Here is a 27467-nt window from a genome sequence, read left to right on the forward strand (position 1 = left end):
GGTCTTTTAAACCTTGTGGCTTTGTTCCATTATTTATTTTCCTTTAACACTTCAAATTCTGCATTGAAGCCATGCTGCATTTCTATTCTGTTTACTGGGCTTCCCATGGTTTTACATTAAAAACGTTGGTTTCTTGCTTTCTGCAAGCAATCTGGATGTGTTCGCACCTCCGTAGCCAAAACTAAGGTTTTCTGTATTTTTCATAGACAAAATCAATGATTTCCCTCCCTACAAGGATTAAGAAGTAAAGTATCTTAACCCAGAAGAGGCATTTGTCTGAACAAGATGTAATTTATAACATAGCAACATGTAGAAGTCATATTGGCTAATAAATAAGTCATGATAAATATTTTATTTGGAAATGATTATGTCATTTGTGTCTTCATCAGGATCTCAAGCTAAACTCCACTTCTCCATACCCAAGATGATATTGGGATTGGGTGGAGCTTGATCCAAACTCCAACATTAACCTTTCCAGAAGCACTACCTCACACAACAGTGTTATTAAATAGATCAATACTCTCGGCCTCAATTTATTTTTTAATACAAGTTAACAAATCTTTAAGTTAAGAACTAATTTGACCTAGAAAGTACAAGAAAGATAGACAGCTTGGTGAAAAGTGTCCCCTTCACCTTGTGCTCACCTTTCCTATGTCTGTCCCTCCTCTGCATGTGCCAACTGTTTTGCTCAGTTGGCTGGGTTGTTGGTTTACAGAGTAGTGTGATGCCAACAGTGTGGGTTCAGTTCCCATCACCGGTTTGAAGATGAAGGACTCTCCTTCTCAACCTCTTCCCTCGCTTGAGATCTGGTGGCCCTCAGGCTAAATCCCCATCAGTTGCTTCTCTCTCTCTCTCTAATATGAAAGCAGCCCCTATGGTCTGGTAAGACTTTGGTGACACACACATGCATGTGCTGATCCCACAACTGCACATCATTGCTGCCTTGGATGCTGTGGGTCTTCTGCTTCTGATCTGCTGTCAAACACTTCTGAGGCCACACATCCCACACTGATGGTGTCAATTTGAAATCCTCTGAGGATGAAGAATGTTACTTTCACACTCAAAATCTCTGCCAAACATTTCCCAGGTGAACTGAGACAGCAGCTGCGATAAGTGAGGTTTTATTCAGATGGGACAAGTTTAAATCTGGACTTAATCTGCTGCTCAAGGTCACTCCCGTTTTCATCGATCCACTTCCCAAATTTCAGGAAAATTCATATTGTTAATATTTGGAGCACTGTCCTCAAATCTTAATTGCATATGACATCAGAAATCACATAAAATGACTAGGTACAGTGCGTAAAGGAATTTATCAAAATATCCCCTCTTCCCATAACAAAAGGAAAAACATTCTGCAATATAATTTGCAAGTTATTTTACAGATATTGTCCAGTTATATCTCATATTTCACAGTCAGAGTTTGGGTATGCCTTGAATTGCACATATAATCTTGAAGGTGTTCAGCTACATAGTCCGAAGTCATATCTCTGCAAATGAAGTAACATCACTTGCAAATGCTTTGGAGCAGACAGGAGTTGAAGAAACTTGAGGTCAGACTTGACCATCACTCTTTCTCTCCAAACAGGGACGGGTTGAAAGGCTTGCAAGTAAAGACAATGTCTAGTCTCTCCTTCTCAATCTGTACACAGTGTTGTTCAGTTTATGTTAACCCTCTGGGTACAAACACAGCGGGCTGTCCTCACTGCCTGGGGGTTACTCCAAGTCCTGTTTCACTGACATCACACTGCAGGGTGACTCCATTGTTACATCATCATCCCTCAGCACTGGTGATGTCATCACTAGTTGTTTGATGGGAGTGAAAGCTGCTTCTTGTTCTGTGTCCCAGTCCCACTGAACACCCTGCACAGTGAGACTGGGTGCAGAGACACATGTTTTCAATTTGTTGATGTTCTGAGACTTCTCACAACTGTGTGAAGGTATCAGTGTTGAATATATATGGATAGTGTTTCTTTCCAGTGTGAATGCATTGAGGTACCAGGAACAATTTCTAATCGGGGTGAATCCAGTGGTGACTTGGGGGGCTTAAACATGTCACAATTCCTTTATCACAAACCACAAGAGAGTGCATGGTTAATCTCCTGTGTGGATCCTTAGATGGCGCAGAAGTTTTGATGAAACCCGGAATGATTTGTCACACATGTCACACTTGAACGGTTTCTCCCCTGTGTGAATGCGTTGGTGTACATTGAGACTCGATGACTGAGAGAATGATTTATCACACACCTCACATGTGAATGGCTTCTCGCCTGTGTGAATGCGTCTGTGTACGTGGAGGGCCGCTAAGTCTGAGAATGATTTGTCACACACCTCACACTTGGAAGGTTTCTCTCCAGTGTGAATGCGTTCATGTTTGCGGAGGTGTGATGACTGCGAGAATGATTTCTCACATACCTCACAAGTGAATGGTTTCTCACTGGTGTGAATGCGTCGGTGTACGCGAAGACCTGCTAAGTCGGAGAATGATTTGTCACATTCCTCGCATACAAATGGTTTTTCCCCTGTATGGATCCTCTGATGCCGCAGGAGTCTCGATGACTGTGAGAATGCCTTGTCACACACCTCACATTTGAAAGGTTTCTCCCCTGTGTGGATACGTTTGTGCATGCGGAGGTTCCCTGCTTCTGAGAATGATTTTGCACACATCTCACATTTGAAGGGCTTCTCCTTGGTGTGAATGCGTTGGTGTGTACGGAGAGATGACGACAGCGAGAACAATTTGTCACATACCTCACACTTGAATGGTTTCTCCCCCGTGTGAGTCCGTTGATGCATGCTGAGGTGCGATAATTGTGAAAATGATTTGTCACACTCCTTACATGTGAACGGTCTCTCCCCTGTGTGAATACGTTGGTGTACACGGAGGTGTGATGACACTGAGAATGATTTGTCACACTCCATACAGGTGAATGGTTTCTTCCCTGTGTGAATGCGTTGGTGTGTCTGCAGGATCCCTAACTGAGAGAACGATTTGTCACACACCTCACAAATGAATGGTTTCTCTCCTGTGTGAATGCGCTGGTGTGTGCTTAAGTGTGATGATCTTGAGAATGATTTGTTACACATCCCACATGAGAAAGGTTTCTCCCCTGTGTGAATGCGTTGGTGTCGCCGGAGAGTCGACGATGATGGAAATGACTGATTACACATTTCACATGTGAATGGTTTCTCTCCAGTATGAACATGCCGGTGATAACTCAGGCCCGATGACTGGGCAAAGCACTTATTGCAAAGCTCACACTTAAATGGCTTTTTGCCAATGTAGTTCCACCGATGATTCACTAATGTTAATGTCTGTGTAAAGGCTGGATTGCTGACTTCAAAATTAAATGGTTTCCCTTCCATGTAGCTATTCTTGTGTTAACAGTTTTATAATAGACGATCCTGTGGTAGGTAAACCTCACACTTTAACACTCTCTCACCTGTTGGAATGAGTCAGTAGTTCTTGAGGCTCAATGAGTGACTGAGGCTCGATGAATGACTGAAGCTCTCGCCACACTTGGAGCCACTTCCTCTTCCTCCCAGCCCCACCCTGACTGATCACCCATAGCCGAACCTTCAGAAAGGTTGGTTCTATGGAAGGCTCCACACCACTGACAGTTTCAGATCTGATGATATGTCAGAGCTCCCGTGACCCGATCAATTTCCAGCTGACAGTTTTACTGCCCAACCTTCTCAGTGTTGACCAATACTGTGAAGGGACTGGGTGTCTTCCCACAGTTGGGCAGTTGTTCCTTTGGTGATGGGCAGGATCTATCTGTACCGTCTATCTTCTCTGTATTCTCTGGTGCAGTACAATGCAATCATTCTGTAAAACAGGAAAAGGAAACATGATTTCCTCCAATTAATTCTTCTCCTTTGCTGAAAGGGCTGACTCCTGATTTAGGTTTAATTTATATGTCCACAGGATTTGTGCATGACTGACTTGGGACAGTATTTACTGCCCATCTGAAACTGCACTGAGGTAGGTGGACTCAGCCACCTTTTTGATTTTGTGCATTCATTGTACTGTAAGGACACACAAAGTGCTGTTAGGAAGGGAGGTCAAGAACATTGACTCAGCTACAATGAAGGCGTGGCAATATAGTTCCATGTCAGCATGGCAGGGGAAATTACAATTGATGGTGTTTTCATGCATCTGCTTCCTTGTCCTTCTAGAGGTGATAGAGATAATGGGTTTGGTAGGTCCTCACAAATGAGATACCGTTATGCATCTTGTGGATGCTATATGCTGCTGCCACTCTGCGTCTCTGCTGAAGTGCGTCAATGTTGAAGGTGGTAGCTGGGATTTCTATCATGGGGTTGCTTTATCCTGGTTGGTGTCTGACATCTTGGGTGTTGCTGGCGATGCCCTTAGCCAGGCAAGTGGGGAGTATTCCATCACACTCCTTATTTGTACCTTGTAAATAGGGCACAGGCTTTGGGCAGTTGGGAGGTGAGCTACTTGTTGTAGGATTCCTTGTCTCTGACCTGCTCTTGTGGTCACAGTATTTATCTGGCTGGTCAAGTTCAAGTTCTGGTCAATGTTGATTGTGGGGATTTAACTTTGCCAATGCCATTAAATTTCAAGGTCAAATTCTCTCCTGTGGAGATGGTCATTGCCTGGCTTGTGTGTCATGAATGTTACTTACCTGTTACTTGCTACCTGTTGTGTCACGCCTGAATGTTACTCAGGTCTTTCTGCACATCAATGCAGTCGGCTTTCGTATCTGGGGAATTGCAAATGATGCTCAACATTGTGGAATCATCAGCGAACATTCCCACTTCTGATCATAAATGAAGCTGCAAAAGATGGTTGGACACTACCCTAAGGAACTTTGGAATTAAGTCCTGGGGCTCAGAGACTGATCTCATCAACCACAGTCACCTATCAGTGAGCTACGAATGACTCCAAGCAATGGAGTGTTATTCCATTCTTATTCCCATTGACTCCAGTTTTGTCAAGGCTCCTTGATGTCAGACTTGGTCAAATGCTGCCTTGGTATTTGGGCCATCACTCTCATGTTACCTCTTGAGTTCAGCACTTTTGTCCACTTTTGAACCAAGTGTAATGAGGACAGAAGCCAAGTAATGCAGGAAATCTAAGTGAGCATCAGTGTTTACATCACTGTTTTCTAAATTCTGCTGACAGCAATGTCAATGGCACCTATCGTCACTTTGATGACGACAGGGAGTAGACTGATGAGGCAATAATTTGCATGGTTGATTTGTCCTGCTTTGTGTAGACAGGCTATATAGAGTCATAGTGTGATAGAGATGTACAGCATGGAAACAGACCCTTCGGTCCAACCTGTCCATGCCGACCAGACATCCCAACCTAATCTAGTCCCACCTGCCAGCACCCGGCTCATATCTCTCCAAACCCTTCCTATGCATATACTCATCCAAGTGCCTTTTAAATATTGCAATTGTACCAGCCTCCACCACTTCCTCGGCAGCTCATTCCATACATCCTCTGTGTGAAAAAGTTGCCCCATAGGTCCCTTTTATATGTTTCCTCTCTCACCCTAAACCTATGTCCTCTAGTTCTGGACTCCCTCACCCCAGGGAAAAAACTTTGTCTATTTATTTTATCCATGCCCCTCATAATTTTGTAAACCTCTACTGGGTAATGTTGCACATTCTTGGGTAGATAGCACCGTTGCGGGTGTACTGGAACAGTTTGAAAAGGGTTGCAGCTGGCACTCAGCACAGACTTTCAGTACATGTAAGATATGTATCTCCTGAGAGAACTTAACAGGGTTAATGCTGAAAGGGTTGTGGCAGAGACTAAGTGTCATGATTTAGAAAGAAGTCTGCCTTTCACAATAGAAATGTTTTCTCTCAAAGAGTTCTTTGTCTGTGAATTCCCTTTCCTGCGAGAACAGTAGAAGCAGAGCCATTGAATATTTTTAATGCAGAGTTTGATAAACGTTTTTTACTAACAATGGAATCAGAGGCTATGAGGCATTAGCAGTAATGTATACTTTTTATCAGATCAGACGTTATCTGATTGAATGGTGGAGCATGTTCAAGGAGCTGAATAGCATGTTCCTGCTCATGTATTCTCATGCACTTTGGTAGGGGTGGGATGGGGGCGAGGGGGGAGGGGGGAGGAGGAGGTAGTATTGAAGTGTTTACAGCCATTGCAGTATCCAAACCCTTCAGCCACTTCTTGACAACATGTGGAGTGAATCAAATTGGTTTAAGACGAGACAATGTAATGCTGGGGACCTCTGGACGGGACTAAGATCCTCACAGTACTTATGGCTGAAGATGGTAGCAAATGCATCTTGGCCTTTTTAGCACTAATCCTCTGTCATTCAGCACGGGGATATTTGTGGAGTCTTCTCCTGTTGGTTATTTATGGTTTACCCCTATTCACCACTGGATGTGACAGGACTGCAGAGCTTAGAACTGATCTTCTGGCTATGGTAATGCTTAGCCCTATCACTTGCTGCTTCTGCTGTCTGGCACACAAGAAGTCCTCTTTTGTAGATTCACCAGGTTGACACTTCATTTTTAGGAATGCCTGATGCTGCTCCTGACACACCTTGCTGCACTGTCCATTGAATCAGGGGTGATCCTGGTTTGATGGTAATGGCAGAGTAAGGATATAGGATGTACAGATTGTGGTTGCCCCCCAGTGCCTTCTAGATGTATATTTTTTCGTTATTAGATCATTCAAAATCTATCCTGTTCAGCATACTGTTAGTGCCAAATTGCACAATGCAAGATTGACTTAAGGTAAGGTGAGATTCTGCCTCCATAAGAACTGATTGAAAACCATCCTTAGCCAAAGCCCAGGAGATGGTGGTGCAGCTTTAAGAAATCATTAAGAATGCTCAAACACTCTGCACCTCCAAGATAATGACACCTCACCTTCTCATTTTCAGGAATGAACCATCAATAAAACTCAGCCTGGAAATCAGAGGGAAATGCTTCCAATAAACACACTCAGTATCCAACACACAGCTCCAGTCACACAGTTCAGCACAAAGCACCGAGTAAACAGCTCTCTCAGCTGGATCTTCTCACACAGCATAAGGGACATTTCCACCCCTGATTACCCACAGGATAGTCAGACTGCCTGAAGATTGGTGTGGATATTATGGGATACAATTTGTATAAAAGCTGCTCCTTCACTCACCATCTCCACACTTGGTTTTCAGTCCCTATAGGAAGTGAACCAGCTCTGGAAGAGGAAGAGGAGACAATGGGCAGAGTGGGTGGACTCTCTGATTGACGTCTCTCACAGTCAATCCAAATATTTCTATTAAAAATCACACAATGCCAGGTTATAGTCCAACAGGTTTAATTGGAAGCACTAGCTTTCAGAGCGTCGCTCCTTCATCCGGTGATAGACACCGGATGAAGGAGCGTCGCTCCGAAAGCTAGTGCTTCCAATTAAACCTGTTGGACTATAACCTGGTGTTGTGTGATTTTTAACTTTGTACACCCCAGTCCAACACTGGCATCTCCAAATCACAAATATTTCTGGAGCAACATGAGTTTCCTGAAACTTGGGAAACTGACCGGGGAAATGGAGGTGACTTTGAGCAGCAGATCAGGTGGGGATTTAAACTTATCGTTGCCCCATCTGAATAAAACCTCACATATTGCAGCTGCTGTCTCAGTTCCCCTGGTAAATGTTTCACAGAGATTTCTGGTGTGGGAATAGACTTTCAAACCGACAACATCAGTGTGGGATGTCCAATGTGTGTGTTTTACAGCAGTTCAGAAGAGGAAAATCTACAGCATCCAAGGCAGTGATGATGCACAGTGGTGGGATCATGACATGCACAGTATAGATGGGCACAGGGAGGAGTGACATTTGAGACCAAAGGAGATTTTGGCACCTGGAGTGACTCTGTGTTCTGGGCATACCTGTATTTGGAGAGTTAACTTAGATGAGGGACTTTGACTGAAGGACTGACTGTTCGTTCTCTCTGCAGCAGACATCTCTGCGATCCTCTTGACCTTGTCTGATGACACTCTTTGCATGATATTTCACTTCGCCCCTCACCCCTCACCCAACAAATGTCCCCTTTCACAATTTATAGGTGACTTTACATTGAAGATCTTTGAGAGGAACGGTGGGTTAGGACCATTGCTCGCAAGACTTGATGGCTCAAGATTTGCTGTTTTAGGAAAGGGATGAAAGTAGCAGATTCAAAGGAGAGAGGAACAACATCTGAAGAGAGAGATTCAGGAACAGTTTTGGCTTACATGGATGTCTCATACCTGCATCAGGATCAAGACTCACCTGCCTCAGTCACCCTGACTTGCCTGTCCTCCTGATCTCAATGTCATCAGATGGTGCATTTCAGAGCAGGCCAAGGGCAAATAAGGGAAGCTTTCCAGACACAGCCCTTCTTACAGTTGGAGAGTGCATTGCAGCTCAGTCTCATTGAGAAAAGCCAGGACTGTCAGAGGGGAGATGGTTGTTCTGGAGTGTGGCTGTTCTTGAGCCTATGGGATTTAGGATGTTTGTTTTATTTCGGTTGACCTGAGGATCCTCTGCCAGTATCAAAGTGGTAGGTTGTTGCTCAATCCTGCAGTCTAACCACTTTTCTCCATCAGTTTCCCTTCTCCTGACTTCAAGGACGTTACCAGTTTTCACAACTTTAAAAACCTAGCCATAAAGACAACACTTTGTAGAATTCTTTGAGGAAGTAATGAGCAGGTTAGATCAAGGAGGGCCAATGTCAAGGAGCCTTTGACAAGGTACTGCATTTGAGATAAGGGCCAGTTGCCAGTAAGGATAGAAGCCTGGCTGTCTGGCAGGAAGCAAAGATTGGGTTAAAAGACTCCTTCTCAGGATGGCAGCCAGTGACGAGTGGTGTTTGGCAAGGCTCAGTGTTGGGACTATAACATTTCGCTTTATACATTAACAATCTAAAGGGAGGAACTGAGATGAGAGCATTCTGGCTAAGTTTGCAGGTGATACAAAGATAGATAGAGGGACAAGTAGCATTGAGGAGGTTGCAGAAGGATTTGGACAGGTTAGGAGAGTGGGCAAAGAAGTGTCAGATGGAGTACAACATGGGAAAGTGTGAGGTCATGCACTTTGGTAGGAAGAATACAGGCAGGAACTATTTTCTAAATGGGGAGAAATTTCAGAAGTCTGAAGTGCAAAGAGACTTGGGAGTTCTAGTCCAGGATTCTCTCAAAGTAATCCTGCAGGTTGAGTCAAGAGTGAGGCAGACAAATGCAATGATGGCACTTACTTTGAGAGGACTTGAATATAAAAGCAGGGATGTGCTTCAGAGTCTATGTACGGCTCTAGTCAGACACATTTCAAGTACTGTGCACAGTTCTGAGCCCCATACCTCAGGAAGGATGTACTGGCCCTGGATCGTATTCAGAGGAGGCTCATGAGAATGGTCCCAGGAATGTAAACCTGAACATATGAGGAACGTTTGAGTATTCTGGGTCTATACCCGATGGAGTTTAGAAGGATGAGGGGAGATCTAATTGAAACATACAGAATACTGAATGGCCTGAACAGAGTAGATGTTGGGAAGAGAGACCGGGACCCGAAGGCACAGCCTTAGAGTAAATGGAAAACCTTTTAGAATGGAGATAAGGAGAAACCTCTCCAGCCAGAGAGTGGGGAACCTATGGAATTCATTGCCATAGGAGGCTGTGGAGACCAGGTCATTGAGTATATTTAAGACTAAGATAGATCGGTTCTTGAGTATCAAGAAGATCAAGGGTTACAGGGAGAAGGAGGGAGAATGGGGTCGAGAAACTTATCAGCCATGATTGAATGGCAGAGCAGACTCGATGGGCTGAATGGCCTAATTTCTGCTCCTCTGTCTTATGGTCTAACACGGACCTGAAGCTCTAACAAGTTCCCACTTTAAATCAAATCAAACTTTCAGGCTGACAGTTTACAGAGAGAAAAGCATCCTTTGGACTTAACAGTTTCAAAACTGATCTCATCGAACAGAGTATTAGAGATTGTTGTCAGTTGTGGCTTAGTTAGCCCTCTCATCCCTGAGGTCGAACTTTGTGGGTTTTTGGCTCCCTGCAGAAACTTGAGCACTGAGACTCTCAGAGTCATACATGTCACTGCTTTTGGGAACATACAATTTATAAAATCAGTTACTTACAACCCTTCACCTCATTGGCTCTCATGTGGTTTTTGATGATGCACTAAAGTTATGGAAGTTGATATGTTAACACAAGATTTCCTTTCTTATGATTATGGATACTTCATGAGAAATGTAAATTATAATCCCCTGGATGTATAAAGCTCATAGTGACATTGACCAATATATTGCACATACCAGACTTACTGTAGGATTGCATGTATTTCAGTGAATAGGAACACAACAGGCTAAGAAATGTGGTCACTTGGCTGAAGCTAAACAATGAATTTATTGTAAGATATACATCTATAGAGAAGATTGATAAAGCAACAAACAACAAGACAACATCTACCATAAATCAAAGTACAAATCGACCAAAATAACAATGCATTTGAAAATGACTAAAGATCTCTCCCAGAAGATGAAATGAAACTTGGAACAGTATAAGGTGAACCTGTCAGTTATTACACTGAGGTACGATGGACTGAGTGAACTCAGGTCTGTCAGAACTTGTTTAGATCAGATTCCCTACAGTATGGAAATAGGCCCTGCAGCCCAATAAGTCTACACCAACCCTCCAAAGGATAATCCACCCAGACCTATTCCCCCTAACTAATGCATCTAGCACTATGGGCAATTTAGCATGGCCAATTCACCTAACATGCACATCCTTGGACTGTGGGAGGAAACTAGAGCACCCGGAGGAAACCCATGCAGTAACAGGGAGAATGTGCAAATTCCACATAGACAGTCACCCAAGGTGGGAATTGAACCCGGTCCCTTGCGCTGTGAGGCAGCAGTGCTAATCATGAGCCACTGTGCCTCCCACACTCCCTCCCCCCCACTCAGGATAGCTATCCTCCCAGGCAGGTGAGTACAGACATTCCCCATAGTATTAGTCAAACACCCGAGACCTGAAAAGGGTCTGTCTATCATTCTCATCCCCAATGAAAGCAGGCTCCAATTCTACACCTTACCAACTCCCAAGACTTGCAAGTTCACCGCATTAGAATTGGATCCGGGCTGTTCAGCAGTGAGTTTAGGAAGTGTCAGGAAGGCAGGTAGTGTAAGATACCTGAATGTACCTCATTCTCTAACCAGTATTGAGCTCTGAATCCTGATCACAGTAATGGGTGACCTGGCGTGTCCATGGCACCACAGCTGCCTCAGCTGTACAGGGAGGTCCACAGAAGACTGGAAGAGCAGTTATGACAGGAGGCTTGATAGTTCTGGGAACAAACAAATGTTTCAGTGACAGGAGACGTGAATCCACCATGGTATGTTACATCTATGGTGTCAGGGTCAAGGATGTCGGTGAACAACACTAAGTGATATTTGGGTTATGGTTCAGGGCTCAGATAATTGTATCTGTAGGTTTAGGTGAAGCTATGCAGAAGGACAAAGAAACAATTCATAATACAAATAATTAACTGGGGGAGAACTGACTGCAAAGAGATAATTACAGATCTGACTATGTAGATTTTAATAAAAGAATGTCAGAAGGAATGGTAACTGAACAATGGATGGTTTTAAAGAGGAATTAGTTCAGGTACAATCAAGATATAGAGAGTAGAAATTGTGGTGATACTGGCCAGTCAGGAGTGGTGTCAGCTTTGTACAAATTACACCCTCTTCAAACAACGCACTTTGCGATAAACTCAACTGTCAGTCAGGTCAGTGGGTGTAACATTTGGTGATTTGGAAGCTTCTAAAAATGACAGTACAGGACAAAATGAAATCACTTGGACAAATTCAGATTAATGAAAGGAAACCAGCACAAATATGTTCACAGTAAATTGTACTGAACTCGCTTCCTTGAGTTTGATAAAGTGCAAGACAAACGATTTGTCAGCAAAGTTAGAGGTTAGAGAATAAAATAAGAGAAGTAAATATAAACAGGCCAAGTGCTGGAAAACAGAGGAGTGGTTAATGGATGTTTCCTGGATGGGAGGTTGGTTTATTGCTGCATCTCCCAGGGGTCAGTTAGGAACCCTGCTCTTCCTAATATAAATTAATGAGCTAGGTCTTGGTATACACACCACAATTTCAATACTTACAGATGATACAAAACTTGGGAGATGATGTGAACTGTGAGGAGTGTAGCTGTTGCCACTGATGGACAAGTGTCAGATAAAATTTAATGCAGTGAAGTATGAAGTGATTTATTTTGGTTGAAGGAGCTCATATAAAATAAAGGCACATTTCTTACTGAGGGGCCGGAGCAGAAGGATCTGGGTTTCCCTGGGCACAAATCATTGAAGCTGGTTGAGAGAGTGGTTAATAAAGAATTTGGTATCCCAGACTTTATCAACATGGTCTTTGAGTACAAAAACAAAGAATTGTATGTTCAAACTGTGTAAAACACTGGTTCAGCCCCTACTGGAGTACTCCAACCAGTTTGGGCACCACACTTTAGGAAGGATGTGAAGATATTAGGGAAGGTGCAGAAAAAAATTGAAGGGAATTTAGTTGCGGGGATGAGGACACAGATGGATTGAGAAATTGGAGCTGTTTTCCTTGGAGAAGGTTAAGAGGAGATTTGATAGATGTTTTAAATATCATGGAAAGTTTGGACAGAGCAGATACTCCTGAAAGACACAGTGCTTTGGAATGACAGCTCCCCTGTGTGATCACTGGAGCACAGACAACACAGACAGCTCTCAGTGCAATGGAGGCAGGTGACCCAGCTACAAGGTCATGTGGATTCATCAGTATATCGTGAGAGGGGGCAAAACAATCCCAACACATCACACTGGTAGGGTTTGTGTCCATGTGACATCAGAGACTCTGACACAATGGGTCTTCCCCAGGAGTAAAGGTCATGAGTTGGAATTTTGGGATTGCTCTCTCCGAGGTAGCTATGGCCAGCTCTCCTTCCCAATCTCTCCCAGGTCCTCCTTCAGCCTGCCAATCCCCCATTCCCCAGACCACTCACTGACGGGTTGCAGCAATTTTCAACCCTCAAAATGGGTTGCAATCATAAAAGCTTTGAAAAGCACTGCTGTGAGAGATTCAACAATTGTGTGAAGTCTTCATGGCGGAACTAACACAGATGAAAAAAAGCTCCTTCATTTCTCATCAATGTGGCGCCATTGATGTTTTAGCAAATTGGAGATTTGGTGTAAGAATTTTCATAAACTCCTCAGCTGAAAGATCACTCCCCTGTGTGAATCCTCTGATGTCGCAGGAGGTACGAGGACGTCGAGAAAGATTTGTCACACACCTCACATGGGAACTGTTTCTCCCCTGTGTGAATACGCCGGTGATCCACAAGGGTCGATAACTGTCTGAAGGCTCGGTCACAGAGGTCACATTTGAAGGGTTTCTCCCCTGTGTGAATCCTCTGGTGCCTCAGGAGATCAGAGGACTGGATGAAAGACATTTCACAAGCTCCACATTGGAAGGGTTTCTCTCCAGTGTGAATCATCTGGTGTATCAGGAGGCTTGAAGATCTCACAAAAGCTTTACCACAAACCTCACACTTGAAGGGTTTCTCCCCCGTGTGGATCTTCTGATGGACCAGGAGACTCCCTAACTGTGAAAAGGATTTATCACACACCTCACACTTGACTGGTTTCTCCCCAGTGTGAATACGTTGGTGTGCACATAGTGTCGATAACTGTACAAATGATTTATCACACACCTCACATGCGAATGGTTTCTCTCCTGTGTGAACACGTTGATGTACACGGAGTGATGATGAGTCCAAGAATGATTTGTTGCACACATCACATTTAAATGGTTTCTCTCCTGTGTGAATGCGTTGGTGTTCACGGAGAGTGGATGAATGTGAGAATGATTTGTTACACACGTTGCAATTGAATGGTCTCTCCCCTGTGTGAATGCGGCGGTGTGTGCGAAGGGTTGACAACTGTGCAAAGGATTGGTCACAGACCTCACACGTGAAGGGTTTCTCTCCAGTGTGTGTGCGTCGGTGCCTGTGGAGGTTCCACGATTTCGAGAATGCCTTTTCACACAACTCACACCTGAATAGTTTCTCATCTCCTTGAATATGTTGGTGATTCATGACTGTTGATGTCTGTGTGCAAACCTGGTCATGTTCCTCATACTCAACTGGTTTCTCGTTCATGTCGTTATGCAGTTGTTCCTTGGTTGATGGTTTGGATCTATCTGTGCTGCGCACCCTCTCTGGTGTAGTACAATGCAATCCTTCTGTAAAACAGGAAAAGGAAACATGATTTCCTCCAACTCCCTCTCCTCCTTTGTTGAAGGGGCTGACTCCTCAGTTAGAGTGCAGGTCTGCCATTCGCTGTGCGGGTGGGATAAGACACAAGTCCTTTCTTCTTCCTCACTTGACTGTCACACACCCTCTATTTCCAGCAGAGACACTGGACCAGGAGCAGACAATGTGGCTCCTTTCTTTCCTCCACTCAGACCCATCTTCCCAGATACCATGAGCGCAACAGAAAAGTCAGTCGGGGGGAGGGTAAAATGAATTTTCAATTCACTTTGAGCTTGATTAAAGCTGCTGATGACAAGTTTTACCCTTGGACCATGTGTTTAATGTAAAAAAGGACTCTGGAGAAATTTTAATTCAAAGGAGAGTTGAAATTTCTTCCCTCGCTTTACAAAATGAGTTGAAGAAAACTCACTGGGTAGGAGGTGCTGGGAGCTGAAGGAAATATTGCTTTAGTGCAGTTGATTTATCTTGGAAATTAGATGCACTGCATTCACTCAGACTGTCCATCCCAAATTCAGCCATCAGCTACAGTGGGCAAAATTGTCAAATCCAAACTCAAGGACTTAAGGTAAAATCTTGAAAGAATATCTTAAAGGATTCTTCAACAAATGTATCCCTAAGTTTGGCAGCTGAACTGTTATAGAGATTATGGAGATAGAGAGAGGCAAAGGTTATAGAGGAATTTGAAAACAAGGAAGAAAATTTTAAAACTAAGGTGTTGCTTAGGTGTTCCTGTAACCAGAAACCAATGTAGATCAGTGAGCACAGGGGTGATTCATTAATGGATCTTGATGTCAGTTAGGACCGCAGCAGCAGTTGTGGAAGTGCTCAGGTTTATAGAGTAAGATATGAGAGCACAGGAAAACATTGGAATAATTCAGTCTAAAGCTACAAAGGTGTGGATGAGGCTTGTGGCAGTAAAAGGGCTGAGGCAGAGTGTTACTGGTGCCTCCTGTGAGTGAATCTTGTCCCTTTCCTGTGCACCCTGTTCTTGACAACAGTGTGAATGACAGTGAGAACCAAGGGCGGTAATAGAGAACCCTTCACAAGATCAAACACAGACACCAAATAATCCAGCATAAAGGGAGTGAGGCAGAACCACAAATCAGAGGAGCCGCCTTTCAGAAGAGATTTTAAAACAGGCCCTTCTGCTCTCTCTGTGGTGCGTGTAAAAGATCCCAAAGCGCTGTTTTACAGGAGAACAGGAAGTTACCCGTGGTGTCCTGGCCAACACTAATCTCTCAGTCATCACACGTAAAGAAAATGTTCTGGTCATTATCAAATTGCTGAATAAGGCAGTTTGTTGTACCCATATTGGCTGTCATATTTCCTGCATGGAAACAGTCAGCTCACTCCAAGTGTACTCTCTTAGCTGTAACATTCTTTTGGGTCTGGTGGTTGCAAAAGTCATTGTTTTCTTCTCTGAGGAGGTTACAGTCTTATATCTTGGAAGGATTTGAAAAGACAGGAAAAGTCACAAACAGAACTGACCATTCCCAGTCCATAGGATAATCACCAGCTCCCAATGCACACACACTCAACAAAATGTGTAAGAATCCTCAGGCACTCTGCACCTCCAGATAATTAAACCTCACCCTGTCATATTCAGGAATGAGCCATCAACAAAACGCAGCCTGGAAATCAGAGGGAAATGCTTCCAATAAACACACACAATATCCAACACACAGCTCCAGTCACACAGTTCAGCACAAAGCACCGAGTAAACAGCTCTCTCAGCTGGATCTTCTCACACAGCATAAGGGACATTTCCACCCCTGATTACCCACAGGATAGTCAGACTGCCTGAAGATTGGTGTGGATATTATGGGATACAATTTGTATAAAAGCTGCTCCTTCACTCACCATCTCCTCACTTGGTTTTCAGTCCCTATAGGAAGTGAACCAGCTCTGGAAGAGGAAGAGGAGACAATGGGCAGAGTGGGTGGGCTCTCTGATTGACGTCTCTCACAGTCAATACAAATATTTCTGGTGAAAATGTGTTGCTGGTTACAGCACAGCAGGTTAGGCAGCATCCAAGGAACAGGAAATTCGACGTTTCGGGCATAAGCCCTTCATCAGGAATGAGGAGAGTGTGCCAAGCAGGCTAAGATAAAGGTAGGGAGGAGGGACTTGGGGGAGGGGCGATGGAGATGTGATAGGTGGAAGGAGGTCAAGGTGAGGGTGATAGGCCGGAATGGGGTGGGGGCGGAGAGGTCAGGAAGGATATTGCAGGTTAGGAGGGTGGTGCTGAGTTGAGGGAACCGACTGAGACAAGGTGGAGGGAGGGGAAATGAGGAAACTGGAGAAATCTGAGTTCATTCCTTGTGGTTGGAGGGTTCCCAGGCGGAAAATGAGGCGCTCTTCCTCCAACCGTCGTGTTGTTATGTTCTGGCGATGGAGGGGTCCAAGGACCTGCATGTCTTCGGTGGAGTGGGAGGGAGAGTTAAAGTGTTGAGCCACGGGGTGGTTGGGTTGGTTGGTCCGGGCATCCCAGAGGTGTTCCCTGAAGCGTTCCGCAAGTAGGCGGCCCGTCTCCCCAATATAGAGGAGGCCACATCGGGTGCAGCGGATGCATTAGATGATGTGTGTGGAGGTGCAGGTGAACTTGTGGCGGATTTGGAAGGATCCCTTGGGGTCTTGGAGGGAAGTGAGTGTGGAGGTGTGGGCGCAAGTTTTACATTTCCTGTGGTTGCAGGGGAAGGTGCCGTGAGTGGAGGTTGGGTTGGTGGGGGGTGTGCACCTGACGAGGGAGTCACGAAGGGAGTGGTCTTTGCGGAATGCTGATAGGGGAGGGGAGGGAAATATATCCCTGGTGGTGGGGTCCGTTTGGGGGTGGCGGAAATGACGGCGGATGATATGCTGTATACGGAGGTTGGTGGGGTGGTAGGTGAGAACCAGTGGGGTTCTGTCTTGGTGGCGGTTGGAGGAGCGGGGCTCAAGGGCGGAGGAGCGGGAAGTGGAGGAGATGCGGTGGAGGGCATCGCTGATCACGTCTGGGGGGAATCTGCGGTCCTTGAAGAAGGAGGCCATCTGGGCTGTGCGGTGTTGGAACTGGTCCTCCTGGGAGCAGATGCGGCGGAGACGAAGGAATTGGGAATATGGGATGGAGTTTTTACAGGGGGCAGGGTGGGAGGAGGTGTAGTCCAGGTAGCTGTGGGAGTCAGTCGGTTTATGGTAGATGTCTGTGTTGAGTCGGTCGCCTGAGATTGAAATGGAAAGATCTAGGAAGGGGAGGGAGGAGTCTGAGACAGTCCAGGTGAATTTGAGATCGGGATGGAAGGTGTTAGTAAAGTTGATGAACTGTTCAACCTCCTCGTGGGAGCACGAGGCAGCGCCGATACAGTCATCGATGTAGCGGAGGAAAAGGTGGGGGGTGGTGCCAGTGTAGTTGTGGAAGATGGACTGTTCCACATATCCTACGAAGAGACAGGCATAGCTGGGGCCCATGCGGGTGCCCATGGCAACTTCTTTAGTTTGGAGGAAGTGGGAGGATTGAAAAGAGAGGTTATTCAGGGTGAGACAATGCCTGAACACTATGGACAATTTAGCATGGCCAATTCACCTAACTTGCACATCTTTGGATTGTGGGAGGAAACTGGAGCAGACAAGGGGAAAATGTACAAACTCCACACAGATAGTCCCCCCTTAGGCTGGAATCGAACCCGGGTCCCTGGTGCTGTGAGGCCACTGTCTACCCCAATATAATATGGTTCCCACATGCAATGTCACAAAAACAGATTACCTGATCATTATCAAATCGTTATTTGTGGGAGCTTCCTGTACATACTGGCTGCCATGTATTATAACCATGGCTACACTGAGAAAATTGCATCACTAGGTTTAAAGTGATTTTGCACACTGCAAGCAGGTGAAATTTGATCTATAAACACAACTCTCTCTCTGTCTCTCTTTGGGAAACATTGTTCTGGTCTCCTTCCTATCGGAAAGATGTTGTGAAACATGAAAGGGTTCAGAAAAGATTTACAAGGATGTTGCCAGGGTCGGAGGATTTGAGCTATAGGGAGAGGTTGAAGAGGCTGGGACTGTTTTCCCTGGAGTGTCGGAGGCTGAGGGGTGACCTTATAGAGGTTTACAAAATTATGAGGGGCATGGATAGGGTAAATAGGCAAAGTCTTTTCTCTGGGGTCAGGGAGTCCAGAACTAGAGGGCATAGGTTTAGGGTGAGAGGGGAAAGATATAAAAGAGACGTAAGGGGCAACTTTTTCACGCAGAGGGAGGTATATGTATGAAATGAACTGCCTGAGGAAGTGATGGAGGCTGGTACAATTGCAACACTTAAAAGGCATTTGGATCGGGATATGAATAGGAAGGATTTGAAGGATATCGGCTGGGTGCTGGCAGATGGGACTAGATTGGATTGGGATATCTGGTTGGCAAGGACGGGTTGGACTGAAAGGTCTGTTTCCATGCTGTACATCCTCTATGACTCTGTAAGAAAGCTGATGAAGAAAGTATCCCAGCCTATGGTCTCATTGACATACATATTGTACACAGGAATCACTGAATGGTTTAACATGTCATGCTGACTCCATCTCCATACACAGGATAGCTGTCCTCCCAGACAGGAGAATACAAACATTCTCCCTGGTATTAATGAAATCCCCGTCACCTGAAGAGGATCTGTCTATAATTCACATCCCCAGCTAAAGCAGGGTCCGATTTTACCCCATACCCACTCCCGACAGCTGGCTCACTTTACCAACTCTCAAACACGTGGATTAAGGAGGTAAAATTTATCTTCATGTGACAAAGACAACAGAATAAAGACCACAATGTAATGTTTCAGACTTACTACTGTAAGGATGAGTGACCTGTGTTTAGTCTCAGATTCAGACTTCCAAAGCTGAATACGACAGCTCTTATCAAGGCAGTATGATCACAGCGATGTGCATTAAAAAAGTATAATACATGACTAAATATCATCTTTATATTGGAATAAATGTTGTGACAATGCATTCAGGTTTGTAATTTTATAATCCTTATATTGACCTATCCTGTTTAAGGATTTGTAGAAATTAGAAAACTTTCGATCTTCTGATATCAAGGTAATATAAAAAATGCAAACTATTTCCAAACATTCAACATACCAGCATCAAAACAGGAAAGAAAACAAACTGCAAGAAGTGTCTGATTTAATGGGAACAAAGCAAGCATTAAGACATGAGATCAGGTATCAATTATTGAGTCTTGACTGCTTATGCTTCCTTTTTCCTTTTTATAAAGAAGTAAAAAATATTTATTAGTAAATGAAAATAAAGAAGAGGATGGACCCATTGATAACTGACAACTGAAGGAACCAGTCAGGAGAGAGTGGTATGTCCATCACCCTTAGAAGCCAATTCGAGCTTGATCAGACATCCTGTAAACCATTCGACATATGAATCGATGAATTAGCGATAAACCCCGGCTAGCCTCGGCCAGTCAGAAAGTCATTGATCATGTGATGGGATGTGACTTAGAGGGAGTTAATAAGCATCAGCTTTTGGTGACCAAGGTGCACAAGATGTTTGATGCTGTCCTGCTTCCGAAGTGGAAATTCTTGAGACATTGGAGGGAAGGAGGGATGGATGGGAAGAGGGAGAGAGAGAGAGAGAGAGAGAGAGAGAGTTAGAGAAAGAGAGAGACCGGGTGTCAACCTAGTCATAGAGATGTACAGCACAGAAACAGACCTTTTGGTCCAACTTGTCCATGCCGACCAGATATCCCAACCCAATCTAGTCCCACCTGCCAGTACCTGGCCCATATCCCTCCAAACCCTTCCTATTCATATACACATCCAGATGCCTTTTAAATGTTCCAATTTTATTAGCCTCCACCACTTCCTCTGACAGCTCATTCCATACCTGTACCACCCTCTACATGAAAAGGTTGCCCCTTAGGTCTCTTTTATATCTTTCCCGTCTCACCCTAAACCTATGTCCTCTAGTTCTGGACTCCCCCACCCCAGGGAAAAGACCTTGTCTATTTATGCTATCCATACGCCTCATGATTTTATAAACCTCTATAAGGTCACCCCTCAGCCTCCAACACTCCAGGGAAAACAGCCCCAGCCTGTTCAGCGTCTCCCTATAGCTCAAGCTCTCCAACCCTGGCAACATCCTTGTAATTCTTTTCTGAACCCTTTCAAGTTACACAACATCTTGTGACATGGGATAACTCACAACTGACTTGATGAACATGGCTGTAAAATATATGATCTCTAATAACAAAAATGATCAGCCTTTATTGCAGGGCAGAACAACTGAAGGTTACAACTGTAAAAGGCAGCAATTTAACAACAGCGGATGCCCAAACACAGGTTGGAAGAGAATACTTGAGAATCGAAAAATTTGTTGGTGATCATAATATCTGAAAAGTTTTGAAGTCAACAGAACCACATCGAGACCGAGATCCAATGGACAAAATCCCATTCTTTCACAAGACGGTGCTTATCTTCTCAAAGATGACAATATTATCTGTTAATACTGAAAAGAACATTGTGAACAACTCAATGAATCCACAGGGTTAGCTGATACCCTCCAGTATATCTCCAAGGGCCCTGTGGTAAAAGTTGTAGCTGAGTCACCATCAATGAAAGAGCTGCAACAAGCAATCAAACAGATGAGAAATAACAAAACCTCTGGTCCCAATGGTAATCCAGCTGAAAGCTTCAAAGTGGGGGAGTTTTGCTCACATCAAGACTGCATGCATTCATCCTATGGATTGGGGAAGAAAAAGGAATTCCCCTACCTCCAACCCAGAAAGGGACGACTGTAACTACAAAAAGAAAGAGAGAGGTTAAAGTGAGCATGGGCCTCTTTAAAAATGAATCTGGGAGATATTTAGATCTGGGGAACAAGGAAATAACAAATGAGTTAAACAGATATTGTGCATCAGTCTTTACAGTGGAAGATACTTCAAACATCCCATTAATACTAAAGAGGAGAGGAATTAAGTACCATCATCATCACTAGAGAGGAGAATTAGACAAACCAATAGAGTTAAAAGCAGGTAAGTCCCCTGCCTCTGATGACTTTAATCTTGGGATCCTAAAAGTAGTAGCCACAAGAACGTGGATGCATTAGCTGTAATTTTCCAAAATTCCTTGAATTCTGTAGAAGTATCATAGGACTGGCAAACTGCCAATGTGATACCCCTATTCAAAAAGGAGGGAGACATAAAGTGGATCATCATAGGGTAATGAGCCTAATGTCTATTGTTGGACTTAATTATTAAGCAATTATTAAGTATAAGCAGCACATTTGGAAAATCGTAATCTGATCAAGCACAATCAGCATGGCTTCATGAAAGGGAAATTGTATCTGACTAATTTATCACTTTTTTGGAAGGAAATCTCAACCAGAACACATAGAGGGGAACCAGTAAGGGTGTTGTATTTAGACTCCCAGAAGGCATTCAACAAGGTACATCACAAAAGGTCAAGTCATAAGGCTTAATACAGTTATGAAGGTATGGCATGGATACAGAATTGGCTAATGGGCAGGAAAGAGTGAGTGGGATAAGGGGTTCTTTTTCAGGTTGGTGAGCCGTGACTATAGCATTGCTGGGATTCCAACTGTACAACCGTTTACAATATTTTTAATTATTTGCAGAAAGGAAACAAATGCATTCAAGCCAAATTTGCAGATGACACAAAAATAGGAGGAAGACAGGTTGTGAGTGGGATACAATCAGTTTTCAGAGCAATACTGACAGGTTGGCAAAGCAGGCAAAAAGTTGGCAAATGTGGTATAATGTGGGAAAAATTGAAATTATTTGAAGGGAGAACAAAAAACAGTAATATTTAAATGGAGGAAAACTGCATAAAGTTGCAAGAGACTTGCAGGTACTTGTACATGAAACATAGAAAGCTAGCACACAGCTGTAGCATGTAATCAGAAAGGCGAATGGATTGTCGGTCCTTATTTCAAGGGGTTTGGAGTATAAGAATAGGGAAGTCCTACTCTAATTGTCCAAGGTGCTGGTGAGACCATATCTTGAGTGCTGTGAGCAGTTTTGGTATCTTTATAAGGAAAGATATTAGTTCCTTGGAGGCAGTTCAGAGAAGTTTCAGTGGGATGATCCCTGGTATGGGGGGATTGTCTTATAAGCAAAGGCTAAACAGGTTGGAACTCTACTCATTGGAATTTAGAAGAGTAAGAGGTGATCTCGTTGAAACCTATAGAATTCCTAAGGGACTTGACAGGGTAAATTCTGAGAGGATATTTCCCCTCATGGGAGAAGGTGTCGTCTCAGAATAAAGAAGCACCAATTTAAAATAGACGAGGATGTTCTTCTCTCAGAGGGTGTTAAATCTTTAGAACACTTTACAACAGAGAACTGTGGGAGCATGGTCCTTGTATATATTTAAGGCTGAGATTGATTCTTGATCAGTGGGTGTGTCAAAGGTTACGGGGAGAATCAGGAAAGTGGATGTCGGGAATGTCAGATTAGTTATGATTCTATTAATGGCACAGTAGGTTCTAGAAACCAAACAGCCTGTTTCTGTTCCTTATGGTCTTATCTTCAAAACTATTGAGCTACTTCCCTTGTGTCTCCAGGAGGGAAAATTCTGACACACACCTTCTAGCTACTTTCCATGGCTGACAAAATCCTTTCAGAGAAACACTGACATTTCCTCCTATTCCTCCTCTCCCTCCGTGTTAGTTTTTGTCTGGTTACATCTCAATGAAACTCCTTGGGATGTTTGACTACATTAAGGTGCTATATAAATACAAGAGTGTTTTCCTCTCACATTCCCTCTAACTCCTCCTAGAGGACAGACTGTGGACACTGACTGGCCTCGAGTGCTCTGTGTGAGTGGCTGTTCAGCATGTGGACAGCAACACAGTGAATATTGTGAGACAATGAAGACTGATACTTCCTACCCTCCCTGACATCCCAGCTGGGCTCACTGATGAGGAACAGGATTCTTGGCTAATTCCCACCCTCTCTCCTTCACCCCATGGACCATAAAGCTAATTGAAGTACCTCCATTACTATCCAGGAATGGTTTCTCCCCCAGTGCTAAAGCCTTTGTAACCGCTGAGTATCTGATTGTCTTCTTGGTCAGAGTGAGAATCAGTGAGAGACTTGTCCCTGACCCTATACTGAAAGGATGCTGCATTTCTACAGGAGCTTCTGTGCATACTTCTTTTGGTGATGTTTAATGATCAGGCCAAAGGTTAAATTGACCTTCTTGAAATGACTGAATTGAATTTGAGAGAGGTTTGAGACAGACAGCGCTTTGGAATGACAGCTCCCCCTTTGTGAGCACTGGAGGGGAAACAACACAGACAGCTCTCAGCGTAACGGAAGCGGTTGATCTGGTCCCATGTCCATGTGGAGATTTTGGTGTCTGGTGAGACAGGAGGAGGTGAAACAATCCTAATAACATCACACTGGGAAGGTTTGTCTCCTGTTTGAGTCAAGTGATGTTCCGGCAGATCTGACAACTGTGTCAGGTATTAACACAGAACCCTCACCCATGAAGCTTCTCATAAGTGTGCGTTAATAAACCTGGGGATACACAAACTGTATGGAAGCCTTGACACGCTCCTCATACATGAATGGTTTCTCACCATTGCGAATTTGTTGATGCTTCAGTAGATTGGAGGAGGAGGTGAAAGCTTTGTTCCAAACTCTGCACCAGATAGTTCTGCTTCTACAATAGGTGGAGGATTGATGACCCTGAAATGTATTTGTCACACATCTTGCATGAGAACAGATTCCCTATCTGTGTGAATGCGTTGGTGTTTTACAAGCGTCGAGGACTGTGTAAAGGCTCGGTCACAAACCTCACATTTAAAGGGTTTCTCTCCTGTGTGAATTCTCTGGTGTCTCAGGAGATCGGAGAACTGGATGAAAGCTATTTCACAAAATTCACATCGGAAGGGTTTCTCTCCAGTGTGAATCATCTGGTGTATCAGGAGGCTCGAAGATCTCACAAAAGCTTTACCACAAGCCTCGCACTTGAAGGGTTTCTCCCCTGTGTGGATCTTCTGATGGACCATGAGGCTTCCTAACTGTGAAAAGGATTTGTCACATACCTCACACTTGAAGGGCTTCTCTCCTGTGTGAATGCGTTGATGTGCGTGGAGGGTGGATGACTGTGCAAATGATTTGTCACACACTTCGCACGTGAACGGTTTCTCCCCAGTGTGAACACGTTGGTGTACACGGAGGTAAGAGGAGTCCGAGAATGATTTGCTGCACATTTCACATGTTAATAATTTCTCTCCCATATGCATCCGTCTGTGTCTTTTGAGGTTCCATGATGTTGAGAAAGACTTTTCACAGAACTCGCACCTAAAGAGCTTCTCATTTCCATGAATGTGCTGGTCATTCGCTGATGATTGTATGCAAACCTGGTCAGGCACCTCGCACTTGAGGTCTTCCATGTTGTTGTGCAGTTGTCCCTTTGTTGATTGTCAGGATCTGTCTGTGGTGTCTATTCTCTCTGTATTCTCTCGGGTGGTGTGGTGCAATCCTTCTGTAAAATAGGAAAATGAAACATAATTTCCTTTAACTTTCTCTCCTCCTTTGCAGATGGGGCTGATTTCTCAGTTAGACACTTTTCAACAGTGGAGAAATTGAGGACTACAGATACTGGAGATGAGAGTCAAAAAGTGTAGTGCTGGAAAAGCACAGCCAGTCAGGCAGCATCCGAGGAGCAGGAGAGTTGATGTTTCGAGCATAAGCTCTTCAACAGGAAGAAGAGTTTATGCTCGAAACATCGACTCATCTGCTCCTCGGATGCTGCCTGACCGACTGTGCTTTTCCAGCACTTTTTAACAGTGAGTATGCGTGCGTGTGTGTGTTGCATCAGATACAACTCCTCTTTTTCCTCACTCGATGGTCATACACCCTCTGTTTCCAGCAGGGATAGTGGCTCCTTTCTTTACTTTGCCCACATTCTCCATCTTCCCAGGTGTCATGACGAAAATGGAAAATTCAGACAGGCAGAAGGTAAAGATATCAATTCACTATGAGTTTGTCTCATGCTGGTAAAAGTCAGTTTTATTGTTAGAGTATGTGTTTAAAATCAAATACTTCAGGAGAGATTTTGAAATTTTCCCCTTGTTTTATTAAATTCTTTGAAGAAAACGCACTGTGCAGGAAGTGTTAGCAATTGAGGAAACATTGCTAATTGAACTGCTTTCATTTATTCTGGGAAATTAAGATACACTGCACTCAGACTCCACATCCCAATTTCAACTATCAGCTGCAGCACTGGGCAAAAGTATCAAATCCAAGCCAAGGTTTTTGGGAAAAGCCAAGAACTTCAGGTAAAATCCTAAAATAAGGCATCCCCAGGTATGGCAGCTGAATTATTACAGAGATGGAGAGGGGCAAAGTCATGAGAAATCTGAAAACAAAGGAAAGAATTTTAAAACTGGGGTGTTGCTTCATCAGCAAACACCGGAGTAGTTGGATACTGGATTGTGGTGTCAGTTAGGACCTGGGCAGCAGAGTTTTGGAGCAGCACAGGTTTACAAGAGTGATACGAGAGCATCCTGGAGAGCACTGGAATAGTCAAGACTTGACATAGAAAGGAATGGGTGACGATTTCAGCAGCATATGATCTGTGGTAGGGCATCACTGGTCTCTCCTGTGAGTGCATCTTGCTTCCTGTGTACAATGTCCCTGTTCCAGACCAATATCAGGAAATGACAGTGAAAGCCAGAAACAGTAATGCAAAACCTTTGATCGAATCAGAAACAATTATAGAATAGTCAGGCACAAAAGCTGTGAATGCAATGCTTTGTTTGGGAAAGACAGGCAAAATAAACAGAAAACTGTTTACAGTTCACGGGATAATAACCAGCTCCCAACACACACGCAGAACTCAACTAGAGGAAATCAGTAAGAATCCTCACTGCACCTCCAGATAATGACACCTCACCTTCTCATATTCAGGAATGAGCCATCAACAACACCGCCTGGAAATCAGAGGGAAATGCTTCCAATAAACACACTCAATATCTAACACACAGCTCCAGTCACACAGCTCAGCACAAAGCACCGAGTAAACAGCTCTCTCAGCTGGATCTTCTCACACAGCATAAGGGACATTTCCACCCCTGATTACCCACAGGATAGTCAGACTGCCTGAAGATTGGTGTGGATATTATGGGATACAATTTGTATAAAAGCTGCTCCTTCACTCACCATCTCCTCACTTGGTTTTCAGTCCCTATAGGAAGTGAACCAGCTCTGGAAGAGGAAGAGGAGACAATAGGCAGAGTGGGTGGGCTCTCTGATTGACGTCTCTCACAGTCAATCCAAATATTTCTGGAGCAACATGAGTTTCCTGAAACTTGGGAAACTGACCGGGAAATGGAGGTGACTTTGAGCAGCAGATCAGGTGGAGATTTAAACTTGTCACTGTCCCATCTGAATAAAACCTCACTTATTGCAGCTGCTGTCTCAGTTCCCCTGGTAAATGTTTGACAGAGATATCTAGTGTGGGAATAGCATTCTTCATCCTCAGAGAGTTTCAAACTGACAGCATCAGCGTGGGATGTGTAGCCTCGGATGCGTTTGATAGCAGTTGAGAAGAGGAAGACACAAAGCATCCAAGGTCGTGATGACGTGTAGTGATGGAATAGGCGAGTATGTCGCAGGATAAAGTGGCACAGGAGGGAGGGGGCAAATTGTTCTGAATTATTCAAATTGTATTGCTTCATAAGAAATGGGGAATGATCAGAATATTTTAAACCCAAAGTGTTCTCTGTATCCCTGATTAGTTTTGGAATAAATATTTATGATGATGTTACTATGTCAGCCAGCTGGATGTGATTGGGGCTGTTAATCTAGTCCAATGAGGGATCTCTAGCTGACAGATATAAAAAAGGGGAGGAACTCTCCATCTGTAAATAAAGGATGATTTGGTGAAGGAGTACTGGCCTCTGTGGAGTTACTTCACACAGCACTTGCCTCCTGAAAAAAAGTTTCAAAAAGGGGAGGACTTGATGACGGAATACTGGCCTCGCTGGAGTTCTTCAGCCAGAAAATTGACTTTGTAATGTTACTGGTGCTGATTTTACATAAACCTGGACCTCTGATTATTTAAGCCAGACGTGAGAAAAAAAGGGGAGTTAAAACCACCGCTGTTAGGCGGTAGTGTGTGGGGTGAAAAAAAAAACCAGGCGGGTCACACATCCTGTTAA

General features: G+C 44.1%; 2 protein-coding genes across 8 annotated transcripts; both read right to left on the bottom strand.

Moving 5' to 3' along the window:
- Nucleotides 1-360: 360 nt before the first annotated feature.
- LOC132832776 (zinc finger protein 271-like) lies at nt 361-24423 on the bottom strand. 2 transcript variants are annotated; one of them, XM_060850916.1, is made up of 4 exons: nt 24345-24423; nt 13253-14267; nt 8568-8571; nt 361-3267 (listed from the first exon to the last, which is right to left on the bottom strand). In XM_060850916.1, the coding sequence occupies exons 2-4, from the start codon at nt 14182-14184 to the stop codon at nt 2092-2094; spliced, it is 2112 nt and encodes a 703-aa protein (XP_060706899.1). In that variant the 5' UTR covers nt 14185-14267; nt 24345-24423; the 3' UTR covers nt 361-2091. The 2 variants fall into 2 exon arrangements, with proteins under 2 accessions (XP_060706899.1, XP_060706898.1); XM_060850915.1 differs by lacking the exons at nt 8568-8571; nt 13253-14267; nt 24345-24423 and adding an exon at nt 7148-7174 and having other exon boundaries at nt 361-3826.
- On the bottom strand, nt 19448-26508 carry LOC132832790 (gastrula zinc finger protein XlCGF49.1-like). 6 transcript variants are annotated; one of them, XR_009646983.1, is made up of 3 exons: nt 26467-26508; nt 23877-24787; nt 19448-19834 (listed from the first exon to the last, which is right to left on the bottom strand). XR_009646983.1 is itself a non-coding variant. In XM_060850945.1 (3 exons), exons 2-3 carry the CDS (start codon nt 24693-24695, stop codon nt 20966-20968), a joined length of 705 nt encoding a protein of 234 aa, XP_060706928.1. In that variant the 5' UTR covers nt 24696-24787; nt 26467-26508; the 3' UTR covers nt 20520-20965. The 6 variants fall into 6 exon arrangements, 3 of the variants coding, with proteins under 3 accessions (XP_060706928.1, XP_060706930.1, XP_060706929.1); XM_060850945.1 differs by lacking the exon at nt 19448-19834 and adding an exon at nt 20520-21072 and having other exon boundaries at nt 24098-24787; XM_060850947.1 differs by lacking the exons at nt 19448-19834; nt 26467-26508 and adding exons at nt 20520-21072; nt 26391-26436 and having other exon boundaries at nt 24098-24787.
- Nucleotides 26509-27467: the final 959 nt, after the last annotated feature.

This window comes from Hemiscyllium ocellatum, chromosome 35 (genome assembly GCF_020745735.1).
Source record: "Hemiscyllium ocellatum isolate sHemOce1 chromosome 35, sHemOce1.pat.X.cur, whole genome shotgun sequence".
In the NCBI taxonomy this organism is placed as follows: Eukaryota; Metazoa; Chordata; class Chondrichthyes; order Orectolobiformes; family Hemiscylliidae; genus Hemiscyllium; species Hemiscyllium ocellatum.